The sequence below is a fragment of the Danio rerio genome, chromosome 13 (genome assembly GCF_052040795.2).
Source record: "Danio rerio strain M-AB ecotype USA chromosome 13, GRCz13ab, whole genome shotgun sequence".
NCBI lineage: Eukaryota > Metazoa > Chordata > Actinopteri > Cypriniformes > Danionidae > Danio > Danio rerio.
In genome coordinates this window covers 13,644,817-13,662,160 of record NC_141033.1, presented here as the reverse complement: position 1 = coordinate 13,662,160, position 17,344 = coordinate 13,644,817, and the positions used below count along the sequence as shown (strand labels likewise).

Genomic DNA, 17,344 nt, shown 5'->3' with positions numbered 1-17,344 from the left:
AACCCATGTGAACACAGGGATACCAACTGACCCAGCCTGGTCTCGAACTAGTAACTGTGGTACAACTTTGTCACCCCTCTTACAAGCAATAGATAAACAAGCTTAGTTTTCGATCATCACATCACGCATGCAAGAATTATTTAAATATCAGCATTCCTTTTCAACACAAAAATGTTTGTCCAGAAAAATCAGTTAAACATGTAGACATACTGTAACATTTTAGCGAATATTGTTGACAACATATTTTTATGTAGATCAATAGTTATTCACAATTCTTATTATACATGGCAGAAAAAGTACAGTGTGCTGAACAAATTGTGTTTTTTTTTATTTTTTACAGTGCATTTAAGGTATCGGAAATTCTTGTGATCAGTAAAGATGTTTAAGTAGCTACTGGCATCCTCCAGCAAATTCCTCTATTTCTCCACTTCAGTTTTGATGACTAGTAACTTACAATCACAGATGAGAACTTCTCTCTGCTGGATTGATATTACTTGAGAAAAAAGGTGCATAAATTGAATTTAGAAGGAAAGCCCTGCTGCTGAGACTCCTACTCCACCTTCACGATGAAGGCTTTTGCAGGATCAGGATGAATGATGACAGTCCTAGAAAAAAAAACTTAGCTTCTGGAGTGGAGAGAAGACTAGAGACAATACTGCAGTTACTTATGATGCGATTGAAGAAATTGGCATTTTTGGAAATCTTTGATGTGTGTCATCCATGATGATTGTGTCATGGCTGATGATATATCCTAAAAATGGGATCTTGAGTTGGTGAAATTATCAATTTTAGCTTTGAAGAATAGATATAAACTATATGATGTGATGGGGACGTTTAGCCATGCTCAACGAGTAGATCAAATAGATGAGGTTGAAGTGATAAAGTATCTCCTGGTATTGATTAATACTCAGGTGTGACTGGTAACAAGATTTTGTTCAATATTTTTTATTAAATCCCAACAGATGATTAATCTTTAAGTCACTGGTTAACTTAAACAAAAGAACCATTCATTGCTCTCATAGTGTATTTAAAGAGAATAAAATGTCTCAAGACTGACCCGTAGTAAAGAGCTCTCAAGCTCAACACTTCAGGTTGTATCATTTGTATGTTTAATTTGGACTTCCAACCATACTCTTAGATCAATTTTTAAGTAATTGATGTTGTACATTTACTTTTGAGTTGGCTTTTATTGTTTGATTTTGTAATTGGCATGATACAAATTTATCTGGAAATGTTAAACTTTTTGATTATTTCTGGAGTCTCCCGAATTCATTGTATCCTGTAGTCTGCGCTACCGCTATATGGTGACATGATTGTATAGATTTTAAGGCGCATTTGACTGTATGGAGCAGGAGGCATGGCAGCATGAATGCCGTTAAATCATTAAATCACTGATATTATCAAGTTGGATGGAAATAACTAAATGAACTCTTTTAGTAATCGTGAGCAGAAGACAACCGGACTAATTGGGTATTAGTTAACTCTGCTTCCTCTGACCAACTTAAGAATATTGAGAAGTTCGTAAGAAGAAAACCAATCCCAGAACTAGGAACTTTAAGCGGCCTTTGGTTCCTAATGAATGTACAACTAAGAATATCAGACACAAGAAAATATCAAAATCTATATTATATCACAACTAATAATATGATCAGTTAAAAACATAAACAATAATTGGAGTCAGATTGAATTTGAAAAGTTGAAAACAAATATAAATAAATAACACAACTCTTTTCAGAAGCGCTAGAAAAGGGCTTACATGCATTTAACATTCAACCATTCATCAGATTCCAACATTGGGCTGATAAAATGGAATCTTACAGTTTATACTTTTATACTTAGAAGTTTTGATTACAATTATAATATAAAAACTCAGAAATCGCTGTATAAACTTTATTCAGGTTCAAAGAGCAAAGAATGTGCAAAACAATAAAGAAAATGAAAAGATTCCATAACATCACTTTAGTTGCTGGACCAGTTATAATTTGATCATTTTGGTGTAGTCTTCACACAAACGGTAAGCACGACCGCAAATCCTTGCCTTTTCGTTTTCCTCATCTCTATCACACACACGATATCCTTTTGCAATAAAAGCGTATATCCATGTAATCCAGCCTGCCTGAGTCTCTGTCTCCTCTCCTCTCTGTTGTCTGTCTCAGTCACGTCAGAGAGCTCTTTCCTCTCTGTGAACTATCTGAACTCTCCTTCACTTCTCATTTAGTGAACGTGTGAACTGATCACATCCCCAGTGCCACCGCTGAACTCTACCTCACTTTCTCAACTCAGCCACTCCTACTGCATTTTTTTTTCACATCACCTACACATAGTATCAGGAGTGTTGATTTTGTTTAACATTTTAAAATGTCACTTGTATGTTTTTTATAATAATAAAAAGAATAGATAAATTAAAAACCTTGATCAATACTAGCCATTTTGAATATTACTATTTGCATTAGATCTATAACACGCGTAGTAGCTTAATATATGTAGTAAGCACTCACAAGCCACTTTATTAGGTACACCTGTCCAACTGCTTATTAATGCAAATTTCTAATTAGCCAATCACATATCAGTAACTCAAAGTATTTTGGTATGTAGACACGGTCAAGATGATCTTCTGCAGTTCAAACCAAGCATCAGAATGGGAAAGACATGGGATTCAATGACATTAAACATGGCATGGCTGTTGGTGCACAATGGGCTGGTCTGAGTATTTCAGAAACCGCTGATACTGGGATTTTCATGCACAACCTAGGGTTCTAGGGTTCTAGGGTTTACAGAGAATGGTCCAAAAAAGAGAAAATATCCAGTGAGCTGCAGTTCTGTGGGCACAAATGCCTTGCTGATGCCAGAGGTCAGAGTAAAATGGCCAGACTGGTTTGAGCAAGTAGAAAGGCAACAGTAACTCACATAACCACTCGTTACAACTGAGGTATTGCGAAGACCATCTCTGAATGCACAACACATTCAATCTTGAGGCGGATGGGCTACAGCAGCAGATGACCACAACGGGTCCAACTTATGTGAGCTAAGAACAGGAAACTGAGGCTACAATCTGTACAGGCTCACCAAAATTGGACAATAGAAGATTGGAAAAACGTTGCCTGGTCTGAGTGCCGAATTTTGCTGTGACATTCAGATGTGAGGGTCAAAATTTTGGTATTAACATCAAAGCATGGATCCATCCTGCCTTGTATCAATGGTTGGCTGCTGGTGGTGGTTATTTAGGTCACTTTGGGCCCATTAGGACCAGTCGTGCCAACTTCACAGCCTACCTGAGTTTTGTTACTGACCATGTCCATCCTTTTATGACCACTGTGTACCTATCTTATGATGGCTATTTCCAGCAGGATAATGTGCCATGTCATAAAGCGTAAATCATCTCAGACTGGTTTCTTGAACATGACAATGAGTTCACTGTATTAAAATGGCCTCCACAGTCACCAGAAACCAATATTTGGGATGCACCTTTGGGATGTGGTGGAACCAAAGATTTGCATCATGGATGTGCAGATCGTTAAAGGTTACAGAAGTAACCCTTCCTCGGGGAACGGAAGTGCCATAAGTGGATGAAATCCACGATGGGAGGATTCGGATCAGAAGCCGCTTGTCTGGAGAGTATTGAACGGGCCAATGAATGAAATTAATTGGCAGCGTAAGCTTGCGCAGGTGTGCGGCATCTGCAATTATCTCAGCATATAAGCACACCTGAAGCTAGCAAACACCATCCTTTTAAGCTGAAGAGACTTTCAAACAGCTAAGGGACAGTCATTATGGCGACGGAGTATGGCACTTCCGTTCCCCTCCTCGGGCAACGAAGGGTTACTTCTGTAACCTCGAACGTTCCCCTTCGGTTGGGGAACTTCAGTGCCATTAGTGGATGAAATCCACGATGGGAGAAGTATGGAAAGCGCCATAATGACTGCACCTTACCAACGCCCCCGATGAGGAGATAGTCAAGCAAGCGTGACGCACCCACATCATGGGAGGCGCGGTCCTCCAACGTGTCCCTGGCCCTAATTTATCCTACTTCAACAGAAGTTTTACGGATTTAGATATATTTTTTGGGAAGTCGTGAGCATCTAGATAATTCTAGGAAATACGACAGTACGTTGGGAAGCGTGCAATCCCGATAGGGAGGACGCTGCGGAGGCCATCCGTTACCCAAGGGGGGGATCGATGGCAGAATTTACATATGGACTAGCCCTAAAAAGGGGGAGTACTCATAGCAAAAGGGTGGTTAGCGGAGAGGGAAGACACGGGTCCGCCCAGGGGGGGGACTTAACCGTGGCGGAATAAGCATATGGGATCGCCTAGTGGGGATCACGCATAGCAGGCACCTATACCCAAAACGCGGGCTGACCAGCGGGCAGACCTACAACGTAGTGGGCCAGCAAGTGACTCCTCCGCTGAGTCAGTGCTGGGGGCCACGGAGGAATCTGCAGGGCTCACCTGACGGGGAACTTTACTGACAGATAAAAAGGCGCACGTACCTCCGTGTTAGGGAGAATGGCGCAGCAAGCGTGTTTCAACACCCTACCGAGTTGTCTCCTCAATCACCAAAGGGTTACCTAATACCCTTGATGAAACCGGCTCCACTCGCAGATTGTAAAACCTTGCAAATGTGTTGGGTGTCGCCCAGCCAGCAGCTCTACAGATGTCTGTTAGAGAGGCGCCGCATGCACGCGCCCAAGAGGATGCAACGCTCCGAGTGGAGTGTGCACGTACTCCCGGGGGACACGGCTGACCTCGACTCGAATAAGCGAGTGAAATGGCATCCACAATCCAGTGGGATAATCTTTGTTTCGATACGGCACTTCCCTGCTGCTGACCGCCATAACAGACAAAGAGCTGTTCAGATGATCTGCGCAGATGAATGCGCAGAGCGCGAACTGGACAAAGTAAAGAAAGGGCTGGGTCTGCCTCCTCCGGGGGCAGCGCTTGCAGGCTCACTACCTGATCTCTAAAGGGGGTGGTAGGAACCTTGGGCACATAACCGTGGCGGGGTCTCAGGATGACGTGAGAGTAATCCGGCCCGAATTCCAGGCACGAGTCACTGACCGAAAATGCCTCCAGGTCCTCAACCCTCTTGATGGAGGCCAACGCAACCAGCTGAGCTGTCTTCAGGGACAGAAATCTTAGAGATACTGATTCGAGTGGCTCAAAGGGATCGGATCGCAGACTCGTGAGAACGAGGGCGAGATCCCAAGAGGGCATGAGAGGGGGGCGAGATGGATTAATTCGCCTAGCACCCCTAAGGAACTGGATGACAAGGTTATGCTTTCCCACGGTGCCGCCAGCTACCGCGTTATGATAAGCGGAGATGGCGGCCACGTAAACCTTGAGAGTGGAGGGCGACAGCCTGCTGTCCAACTTCTCTTGAAGGAAAGAGAGCACAACACTAATCTAACTAAATCAATTTCGGGGGTCTTCTCTGCGAGAGACGCACCCTTCAGTGAATAGACTCCACTTCAGGGCGTAGGCGCGCCTCGTGGAGGGGGCTCTAGCCTGAGTGATGGTATTAACCACCGCAGTCGGTAGGTTACCTAAGTCTTCCTCGCGTCTAGGGACCACACGTGGAGGTTCCAAAGATCGGGGCGAGGGTGCCAGATGGTGCCCTGTCCCTGAGAGAGTAGGTCCTCTCTCAAAAGGATCCGCCAGGGGAGGGCCGTCGCGAGGAGTGAGAGCTCTGATACCCATGTCCGGTTGGGCCAAAGGGGCGCAACTAGCAGAACCTGTTCCTCGTCCTCCCTGACCTTGCACAGAAACTGCGCGAGCAGGCTCACTGGGGGAAACGCATACTTGCGCATGCCCCGAGGCCAGCTGTGGGCCAGTGCATCCGTGCCGAGAGAGCCCTCGGTCAGGGAAAAAAACAACTGGCAGTGAGCGTTCTCGGGGGAAGCAAACAGATCGATCTGGGCCTCCCCGAATCGCGCCCATATCAGCTGAACAGACTCGGGGTGGAGTCTCCATTCTCCAGGGCGTAACAGCTGTCGTGAGAGCGCGTCGGCTGCATGATTGAGCGTGCCTGGAACGTGAATGGCGTGCAGCGATTTCAGCCGCGGGTGACTCCAGAGGAGCAGACGGCGGGCGAGCTGAGACATGCGGCGAGAGCGCATACCCCCATGCGGTTGATATACGCCGCCGCCGCCATACTGTCCGTCCTGACCAGCACGTGTTGCCGCTCCAGCACTGGTAAAAAGTGGTGGAGAGCGAGGAACACTGCCAACAGCTCTAGGCGATTGATATGCCAATGCAGCTGGGCACCCTTCCACAGGCCCGCAGCCGCATGCCCGCGACACACGGCCCCCCAACCCGTGTTGGAAGCATCTGTTGAAACAACAACATGGCTGGACGCCTGTCCTAGAGGCACACCGGCCTGTAGGAACGAGGGGTCGTTCCAAGGGCTGAGGGCGCGGCGACACAGCGCAGTAACCGAGACCCGGTGTGTGCCCGCGTGCCATGCGCGTCTGGGGACCCGATCGTGAAGCCAGTGCTGAAGTGGTCTCATATGGAGCAACCCGAGCGGCGTGATGGCGGCTGCGGATGCCACATGCCCCAGGAGCCTCTGAAAGAACTTCAGTGGGACCACTAGTTTGCTGTCGAGCTCCCTCAGACAGTTCAGCAACAGGCGAGCGCTTTCCTCGGAGAGGTGCGCTACCATGGTGATCGAGTCCAGCTCCATCGCGAGAAAAGAAATCCTCTGCACGTGGGCGAGTTTGCTCTTTTCTCGGTTGACCTGAAGCCCCAGTAGGCGGAGATGCCGAAGCACCTTGTCCCTGTGCATAATCAATTGCTCCCGCGAGTGGGCTAAAATCAGCCAGTCGTCGAGATAATCGAGTATGCGAATGCCCACGAGCCGAAGGGGCGCTAGGGCACCCTCCGCGAGTTTGGTGAAGACCCGCAGAGACAGAGAGAGCCCAAAGGGGAGGACCTTGTACTGCCACGCTCGACCCTCGAACGCAAACCGCAGAAATTGGCGGTGGCGTGGAAGAATGGAGACATGGAAATACGCGTCCTTCAGGTCTATGGCTGCAAACCAATCCTGAGGATGAACGCATTGGAGAATGCGCCTCTGCGTGAGCATTCTGAATGGCAGCCTGTGCAGACAGCGGTTCAAAACGCGCAGATCTAGGATTGGCCGTGACCCACCGCTCTTTTTGGGTACGATGAAGTATGGGCTGTAAAACCCACTCTCCATCTCGGCTGGAGGAACCGGCTCGATTGCACCCTTCGCCAGGAGGGCAGCAATCTTCTCTCGCAAGACAGGGGCGGACAGGGGGTTGACCCTGGAGAAATACACGCCCGTAAACTTGGGGGGCCGTTTCGCGAACTGAATCGCGCAACCGTGTCTGATTGTGCGTATGAGCCACCGCGAGAGGCTGGCCCGCGCTAACCAGGTATGCAGAGCCCTCGCTAATGGAGTCATCGCTACAATCGCTGACGTACCAGCGGTGGTGCAGCGCGGAGTGGGTGTGCTGATCCGGGAAGCACGAGGGTCCCGCGGAAGAGCTGGAGGAGAGAGATTCGCTCTGGCTCCACACCCTGACTTCGGAGAGGGGGCTGGAGGGCTGAGGGAAGGGAGACCGTCCCCCCAGAGCTCGTGAGCCACTGGCGAAGCACGTAGAGTCTGCGAGCCGGAAGGCAGCGCGTCCCGGACTGGCAGAACTCGTGCAGTCACATCCGGGGAAGGGAAAAAGTGCTCTTTTACTGATGTTTTGGTGGCACTGAAAAGTACCGTTGTTATCGGGGCCCCGCCCTCCAGCGGGGAAAGAGCAAGTTTCCTCTTCTCCGGATGGCCTGTCTCAGGGACGCTTCGCGGTCCGCGGACTTAACGGCACCCTGGGCAGGAGGGGCTGCCTGCTTTCGAGGTGTACGCCGCGCCCGCTTGGCCGGAGGCGCAGGCGGGGGCGGGGCAGCACTCGTTGGCGGGCGCCCTCGGCGAGGAACAGCGGAGGTGGATGGCTCGGCGGGCGGAGCGGGCTTACGGCCACGCCGATAGATGACATTGCCCATCGCATCCGACTGCTCTTTCACCGCCTTGAATTCCTGGGTGAATTCACCGACGGTGTCGCCGAACAGGCCAGCCTGGGATATGGGCGAGTCAAGAAAGCGAACTTTGTCAACATCGCGCATATCGGCCAGGTTTAGCCAGAGGTGGCATTCCTGAACCACAAGTGTGGACATCGTGGATTAGTAGTCCGAAGAGCATAGTCGGTCGCGGTGCGCAGCTCATGTAATAAGCTTGGGTTGGACCCGCCCTCGTGCAGCTTGGCCAGCGCCTGCGCTTGGTAGCACTGGTAGGTGGCCATCGCGTGCAAAGCAGAAGCAGCCTGGCCCGCAGCCTTATAAGCTCTGGCTCCGAGGGAGGCAGACAACCTACAGGCTTTGGACGAGAGGCGGGGCAAACCCCGCCACGTAGAGGCGCCGCGCGGACAAAGATTGACCGCGATAGCGCGCTCCACTGACGGGATCGCCTCATACCCCCTGGCAGCTCCGCCGTCAAGGGCGGTGAGGGCGGAGGTACACGCAGCACGGGCAGAGAAAGGTGCCCTCCAAGACTGCGTGAGCCTACTGTGCACTTCCGGGAATAAGGGGACGAGAGGCTTCGAAGGCTTCGCCTTCTGGTCCTCTACGTAGCACCCATCTAGTCGGTCCGGCCGCGGAGCTGGGGGTTAAACCATCTTCAACCCCACGGCCGAAGCAGCCCGGGAAAGCACGGCTAACATGTCCGCTTCAGGATCCGATTTGACAGCGCTCACCTGCCCGGAGGGGGCGAGCGGGTCCGAGTCTTCGTCGGACAGTGAAAGCCCACCCTCCGATGCCGCGGAGGACATCTGATCTCCGGTGTCAGCTAGTGTGAGAGCTACCATCTGGTTAGACGGATCACTCCCACTACCCTAAGCTTGGATGGAGCGCCGTGAGGAGCGAGAGGTCCGCGAGCCCGTGGGCGGCGGATTATCTCCCGCTAAAACCCTCAGATCTGCCCGAGCGCCCGCTGCTTTTTTAGAACAGGAGGCAACTGGGGTGGGTCGCTCTCTTGCGAAAGTTAGCCGCGATCTTAGCTGTGCAACGGTCATGGCCTCGCAATGACGACATGAACCGCCCGCGAGCACCGCATTAACATGCTGGACCCCCAAACATGCAATGCAGTGATCGTGTCCATCATCCGGAGCCAGGAAACCCCCGCATCCAGAAACGCACAGTCGGAGCGCCATCCTGAAAAGGACATGCTGCACGACTGTGTTGCTCTTTTAGGAAAGTTTGCAACAATACGCACCGCTCTGGAGGACCGGACCCAAAGAACCGCAGGCAAGGGAGAAACCCAGCTCGACCGTCTGCCACCGCGAAGACCCACTCTGGACCGGGAGACACGCTCGTTCGCTCTGAAGTGCTGAACAGCAAGAGGAACCCTCATCGACTCACTCAGAAAGGATCTGAAGCGAAAAGGATGGCGTTTGCTAGCTTCAGGTGTGCTTATATGCTGAGATAATTGCAGATGCCACACACCTGCGCAAGCTTACGCTGCCAATTAATTTCATTCATTGGCCCGTTCAATACTCTCCAGACAAGCGGCTTCTGATCCGAATCCTCCCATCGTGGATTTCATCCACTTATGGCACTGAAGTTCCCCAACCGAAGGGGACTGCATGATGCTATCATGTCAAAATGGACCAAAATTTTTGAGAAATATTCCCAAAGCTGAAAAGAAAATAAATGAAATTTTTTCGATCCACGACCGCGATACATAGCGAGATTTTGATCCCATACTTTTATGGGATGTCCAGATTCATAGTATTAATTAAGAGATGACGAATAAACTTGAAGAATAGTAATACAGAGGAAAAACCAAGTTGGCACTTCACTTAAAACTTTGGCCCTGTTCACGAATACTATAATTTTTACAAAAATTGCAGTTTTTAATACATGGTTTGGCTGTTCATTCATTCATTCATATTCTTGAATCGGCTTAGTCCCTTTATTAATCTGGGTTCACCACAGTGGAATGTTTGTGTGCATCAGAACGAGAACCACCAGACTCAATCATTTCCCCAAAAGCCATTACCATCCCGAACTCACACATGCACTGACCCCATTCATGCACACACACAGATTGCAAATCACATGTAAATATATACATCTTGTATATATCTCTCATTTAGCCTCAGAACAGTTTCCTCCACCTCATTCTGCCCCCTCTCATCCCCTTATTTGCTTATTGTCTACAGTTATTTCTACTGTTACTTATTGTTTAATGTGATTTGTATTGAAAGGATATATTTACACATTTGCACTGAGTAGTGATGCACTTAAACTCATGTGTATAATGAACATTGTATATGTGTACAGTGGCATTCTACTTTCATCTATCCTATTCTATTCTACTGTTCATGTTTTATTGTGGACAGAGATTGTAAAACTAAGGGTGGGAAAACTCACTTTTTAAAAATACCTATAGATGTGCACATGGAGTTACAGAAAATTCCAAGTGTTGCATGATTTTGACAAATTCTGTCAACACCAACGAAAGAGTTAAGAGTGATTTGTAGAGTTTGCTTGTTTTACTACTAAACACTATAATGCTAGTCCACCGTCTTGGCCAGTCTGGTCTTTTCATTTTCCCTTTTCATTTCTATTTATCTGCAACAAAGTCTCCTGCATTTGAGTTATAATAATGCATGATCTGCTCGTGATTGAATTTATTTCATTAAATCACCATATCTGGGTCAGAAAGGAAGAGCAGTTATAAGCAGGAGCCATATATAGACCGCAAGGAAAAAAATGCATTGTTTCAACAGCTCTGCTGGGGCTACTATATTAAAAAGAAGAGTGTGATAGAGCTGGGGCGAGAAAGAGAGAATTCATCATGTTTGCCCACACTTGAAAAGACCCTGCCAATCATAACAGTATTAGCAGCTATTCTGGCTGAGAATGAAAAGAGCAGAGAGATGGGCGGCGGGAGGGAGTTCACAGATCAAAACAGACAGCTCACATCCATACAGCCCACGCCAAATATCAATCTAATGACTGCGGGGTCAGTCGCCACGGCAACCAGGGTTACATGTGACATTATTTGCTGCGGTCCACCAACAAAAAAGACGAGCTTAAAAGCCTTTAAAAATCTGCCTACGCTTGCACATACATACACGCATAATTTCGGCTAGAGATTTCTGATGCCAGCATGTGCCCCGAAACACACCCACACTCATACAGGCTGTTAGATGTGGAGGGAAAGGTGATCCCCAGAGAAATGTAATTCTACAAATCCTGTGAATACCCCATGTATTCATTTCAATTCAATTCATGTTTGTATCTATAGTTCTTTTACAATGTGGATTGTGTCAAGGCAGCTTAACATGGAGGATCTAGTACATTGAAACTGTGTCAGTTCAGTTTTCAGAGTTGAAGTTCAGATTAGTGCAGTTCAGTGTAGTTTAAGTTTCATTTAGTTTAAAATTCACTGAAGAGCAAATCTATCCATGCGCAGCTCCACAAGTCCCAAACCAAGCAAGCCACTGGCAACAGTGGCAAGGAACAAAACTACACCAATTGACGAAAGTGAATGAAAACATCAAGAAGCAAGGCTCAGTTGGGCATGACCATTTCTTCTCTGGTCAAACTTCTTGTGTAGAGCAGCAGTCTAGGCTCCGAGTGATCAGGCTTGCCCACGAGATCAATCCGAAGACTCGTATTTCACTGTGTTCTTCCAGGAATCAGTCTGATGCTCTCTGCTCCTCTATGACCACCACTGCATCAGCTCAAGATATGGCCAGGATTATAGATTTTGTGGCATTATTTCTTTACAGGTCTTGGATTGCATCAATAGTGCTGCATAATCTCTAGGGGCCTCGTGATGAGTATCCCCAGTTGGAAATAAAGAATAAATAAAATAATTAGCATAGCTGCTGTTCATAGTGTGTTCAAAAGAGATGTGTAGATGGCCAGTGCACCACTCAAAAGGCTAAGCCCCGCCCTCCTTAGTTACTGTTGCTACCAACCCAAGCTCATTCTGGAAACGTAGCCCCGCGGACATTTCTGGAGACCGCGATTTATGTGGCTGGAGGTACTTAATGCCGCGTTTAGTTTTTTTCGAGCAAACGCTGTGGGGCGGTGTGGTGCCGCTCTGCCCCTCCGCTTCGCGCTCGCCGGCCGACGGCTCGCCTTCCGAGTGGAGGGCTTTCCCGATGCAACCAGTTTGTCCGCTTAACTCACAGCGTTGCGTCGGCGGAGCGGAGGCCCCGGAGGAGGAGGAGGAGCCGGCCGCGGGGACGACGACCGTGATCGAGTCCGGGGAACAGCGGTTCCTGAAATCAGGTAAGACGAAAAACGGAATCCGAAAAGTAAGGGTGAGAATGCGGCGGGATCCGAATTTTTTTTTTTTCTGGACGGCTTTTGCGAACCGTCGCTCGGGTTTAGTGAAGGAGGAGGAGGAAGATGAGGGCGGCCGAGTCGGCCGATCCGGCGGCTTTTCGCGCGGGAACGGCATGGGTGCGAATGGCGCGCGCTCGCGAGAGGCGCCCGAGACGCGAAAAAGTGCGCACAGCTGCCTCTCGCGGATCCGCAAAAACAAAAACCGCTCGAATACGTACCTCCCGGGACATAAATCGCGGTCCACAGAAACGTCCTCTGGGCTACGTTTCCACAATGAGCCCGGGTTGGTTGCTACGCCTGTCAAGCTTTCGTGCCTGGCAAATCTTGTACAATGTGCCGGTGTCAGACATTTCGGATATAATTAGTCATTTTCGGTGAACAGGTGAGATATCTGAGGAAGCCAGACAAAAAAGGACTGCAGTATGCATTACAGGAGTATATTCACCACATAATAGGAGAATAGAGAAGAATTTAATCAAAATTGACGCTTGCTTAGCCTAGCCGCCTCATACGCTGATTATTCAACAGCTTAGTTCATGCTCATGTTCATGTTTTAGATTGCTGAAAAAATAATTTGCTCCATTGTTTTTTCTGGCTTCTCCTTTGTTTTTTTCGCGTCACTCTTGCATTTTTTGTCCATTTCTGAAAGGATTGGATGTCAGAAGCACATGAATAATCACGTGCACATTATTATCATCAGCTCAAAAAGTTTGTTATTTCAAATATAGATGCATGCGAGAAAGTGAAACCACTTACGCTTTAGACGGCCTTGTGAACAACTACGGGGCACAGGGTAGATTCCGCTCTCCTTCTTGGCTTTATGGCTGTTTATAAAGATGACGACAAGGTTTGTTTAAGCTCGGGTTGATCATGGCTCATTATTATATGCATATATTATCACACTGTAATGTCTCAACTGTGTATTTAAAAATGACGTTTTATTTGTTTTCATTCTCTTGGCTTGTGCACATGCTAGTAACATATCTCTGTAAACCAATAGCGTTTAGCTGCGCATCTTGCCCCGCCTTTTGGTAACATTTTTTGTGCTAAGTACCCTTCCGAAAGAGTACCCAAAAAAAAAAAATAGTACGATACGGTTGGCTTTTAGGTACCTTTTGACATTAGAACCGGCCCTAAAAACGTACAGAACCACACCGTACCATACCACTCAGTGAAATTGGGCCATAATGGACTTCAACAACAGGCTAAATTTGACCCACTGGAGTCCTGAGATGCCCATTGTCCAGAGGCTAATCAATCATCAATAAATGTAGAAAACAGTTAACCTGCTGTCTAATATGATTTGAGGAAACCATGGTACATTTGTATTTCATATTCATTGATTTGATTAGTATTGACAGCTTTAGCTTTCACAAAGAACAGCTTTTTAATTACAGAACTGCAGTTTTGTGTTGGATTATAACGAAAGAGATGCAGTGATTGTGTTACATGCTTGGCTTACTGGGAGAATTGGACCCTTATAATGTTTATGATTGCACAAGACGACGGCTGACTCCCCTGTGAACGCTGCAACTCCTTTTCATAACAACTCTCTTATCTGTTCTTCCTCTTCTCTCATTATCAGGGAACAAACCTACTCCCTCGAGCAGCTCATTAAGTCACAACGGCTCATTTGCTAACAAAGGAGGCCTGTTGCTTGCTTCTTCAAATATGAGTGTGTCGTGTTCAACTTAAAGACTGAGGTTTGATAATAGAGCACTGAGTACAGAAGCTTCTGAATCAAAGATGAATCACTTCTGCTACTTGTAAGTAAAAACAGTTAACAGTAAACATTCAAAATACTCCTTTTTAATTCATTTACTGTTCACTATTTATTTTGTCACTTTCTTTTTAGTTTTACCCCTCAAAGTCTTCATATACAGTTAAGATCAGAATTTGAGAACAAAATTGTCACTGCTTTGCCTTAAAGTTATATTTACATGATTTTTTTGCATATTTTACAAGTCATTTCCTAAAAGACAGTTAAAAAAATAATACTGATCAAACGTAGAGAGCACCTTTGGGTTTCTTCCAGTGTTTGATGTTAATCTGTCACCTGGTGGTAATGTATTTATTTATCTTTCAAACCACAATTAACTGGCAGCCTAATTTTTTTTTACAGACTTTGCAATATGGTGAGCCTTTCTAAAGTGACAGCAGGGAGTCTAGATGAAGGTCAAAGGAATGATTCTTTCAGCCCCAGCAAGAGAAGCTGCTCATTTAAAATCTATGATTTTTTCTTATGTTGCATTTTTTACAACATTACGAAGTCATTCAAGTTCCCTAAAGAGGCCAGTCTTTAGGAGAGGATGCACAAAAGGTCAGGCTAATGCAGAGAATCTCCATCAGCTCATCAGTTCAGTGCTGTCTCTAAACAACAAAAAATCCTTCAAAGTTTGAAAGAAGAAAATTATTTTTGAGCTGAATAAAGAAACTATTTCACAATTGGAAATCTGAGGCTGCCAAAACAATTTTTTAAATATTTAGACAATGACCAATAAATCTGTCTAAATGAAGAGCAATGCACATTACTAATCAAAAAACAATTGCTATATTTATTGTAGTACATTTACTGTAATTATGCCTTGGATTATGATCTTTACCTAGTATTCTATGTGTTTTGCCCTTAACAAAATCAATCAAATCAATTCAAAACTCTATAGACACAAAATTCCCAACCGTTGGCAAAAATGTTTCTTTATAATACATTTAAGTCAAAGAAACTTTGTTCATTGAACTAAAATCACATTTTCAATATATCACAATAAACAGTGAATTGACCCTATTTTAAAATGCAACTCAAACATTACATTTGAAATAACTGCATTCATTTAATTAACAAAATGTAACTATCAACTGATACAAGCACTCAAAATAATAAGTAACTGTTGCATTACTTTTGATGCATGGAAATTGATGTACAATGTTTCATATTTAGACGATGAAAGATTCAGGATAGAATAAATGACATCAGTCACCACAGAAGATGACCCCACGACACTACATTGTCTATAGATTTCATCCTTAGAAATGCCATTTTGTGAATGTTTTGACAATGTTTTCATATTTCACATTTGCAAGAAAGCTCAATCACAGCAGACCAATATCAGGTCCAAATTGGCATTGACAAAAGGTTCTGTCCAAGATTTTTGACTAATGAAAATCCTGCTGTGATGTGAAGGGGAGAACCTGTGCCAAATAGAAATGTGATGTATAGAAATATATGCAAATTACATATATGGCATACTAGTTGATATATGATTTCATACATATAAAATATATGTCATATACAGTTAAAGTCAGAAATATTAGCCCCCCTGTTTAGATTTTTTCCCAATTTCTGTTTAACGGAGAGAAGATTTTTTTCCAACACATTTCTAAACGTAATAGTTTTAATAACTCATTTCTAATAACTGATTTATTTTATCTTTGCCATGATGACAGAAAATAATATTTGACTAGATATTTTTAAGACACTTCTATGCAGCTTAAATTGACATTTAAAGGCTTAACTAGGTTAATTAGGTTAACTAGGCAGGTTAGGGTAATTAGGCAAGTTATTGTATAACAATGGTTTGTTATGTAGACTGTCAGAAAAAAAATAGCTAAAAGGGGCTAATGATTTTGTCCTTAAAATGGTTTAAAAAAAAAAAAACTGCTTTTATTCTAGCTAAAATAAAACAACCAAGACATTCTCCAGAAGAAAAAAAACATTATTTATAAATATATAAAATTTATAAAAATACATAAAATGTCCATGCTCTGTTAAACATTATTTGGAAAATATTTAAAAAAGAAAAAAAAAATCAATGGGGGGCTAATAATTCTGACTTCAACTGTATATCAAATTATTGCAACAATTACCATTTGTTTCAACAATTAAAATTACAAGTATGTACATGTATGTTATATTACATATGTGTCCATATATGGCTGTATATAAACACACACATGGCACATTTTAAATACAGTATGTGGAATTCAAATGTAATTTGCAAATATTGCCATATATCATGCCATTAGTCAGCTTTTCGATAAGGGGACGTGCAGTGAGGAATACTTTTGTTAACTTTACCATTCAATTTTTTTTTAATAAAGTTAACCTACATTATAATAGAACGAATAAAACTTTAGTGCAGTGTTTCCATCATAAATTTTAAACAACAATATTAAATGATTATAAATTATTGTTTATTGAACCGATGTGTATCTTGTTTATGGGTGATGTTATGTTGCTTTAGTAGTTTTATGATAAAAGGATCTTTTGAACCAATGATCCTGCAAATGCAAAACTTATCCAAAGAAATAAACGCAACATGCAATGTTTTCAACACTGGAGAGAGTGAAGTAGTGACTGTAGAGTTTTGTGTCTAGAGTTGTAAAAATTGACATCAGGGTTCTGAAATTTGTGTCAAAAAAATTGAAAAAAAAACAAACAAACTGTAAGTCAAAATTAAGTGAGTTTCCCTCAAAGTAAGCAAAATAACCTGACAATGTGGAAAGCAAAAGAATATTATTTTCACTTTGAAATAAGAGTACTTACACCAACTGGCAGATTATTTTAAATTAAGGAAAATAAATTAGAAAATAAATACTCACTAGATATTAATAGTAATTTGGACTAGAAACAAGACAGAAACTCTAAGTAAGAAAAATCTGGTTCATTAAAAGCAAATGTGGGGATCTTCTTCAAATGAGTTCAACAAAAATATCAACTGAAGTTACCCAAACAAATCTCCTACACCGTCCTGAATAAAATAAAGCCCACCAAGGTCATGTTCATGTCAAAAGATAAATGATGACTAAGCCAATTGAATAGGGAAGTAAAAAAAAAACAGGTCAAAAGAGAAAGAGAGGTAAAAAGAGGGCACATGGGAGAGAAAATGGTTTGTTTCTTTCACACAGCTTATTAAAATCAAAAAGAAACATGACCTGCAAGTTCAGCTGTCATGGCCGGCTCATAAACACTTTCCCT

The 17,344-nt window shown here is 44.6% G+C and overlaps 1 protein-coding gene and 1 long non-coding RNA gene across 3 annotated transcripts in view; both read left to right on the top strand.

The window, feature by feature from the left end:
* The window catches only part of LOC147834145 (uncharacterized), a 762,525-nt gene that overhangs the window by 319,346 nt on the left and 425,835 nt on the right, over nucleotides 1-17,344 (top strand). The window lies entirely within an intron of this gene.
* pimr47 (Pim proto-oncogene, serine/threonine kinase, related 47) overlaps nucleotides 1-17,344 on the top strand; it is a 149,615-nt gene that overhangs the window by 116,447 nt on the left and 15,824 nt on the right. The window contains exons 8-9 of one of the 2 annotated variants that reach the window (XM_087279083.1): nucleotides 13,955-14,135; nucleotides 14,492-14,812. The exons of the other annotated variant lie outside the window; for it this stretch is intronic. Coding sequence (XP_087135209.1) covers nucleotides 13,955-14,064 — 110 coding nt within the window. The 3' untranslated portion in view covers nucleotides 14,065-14,135; nucleotides 14,492-14,812. Of the gene's footprint in view, nucleotides 1-13,954; nucleotides 14,136-14,491; nucleotides 14,813-17,344 lie in introns of those variants that run through there. 2 annotated transcript variants of the gene reach the window in all.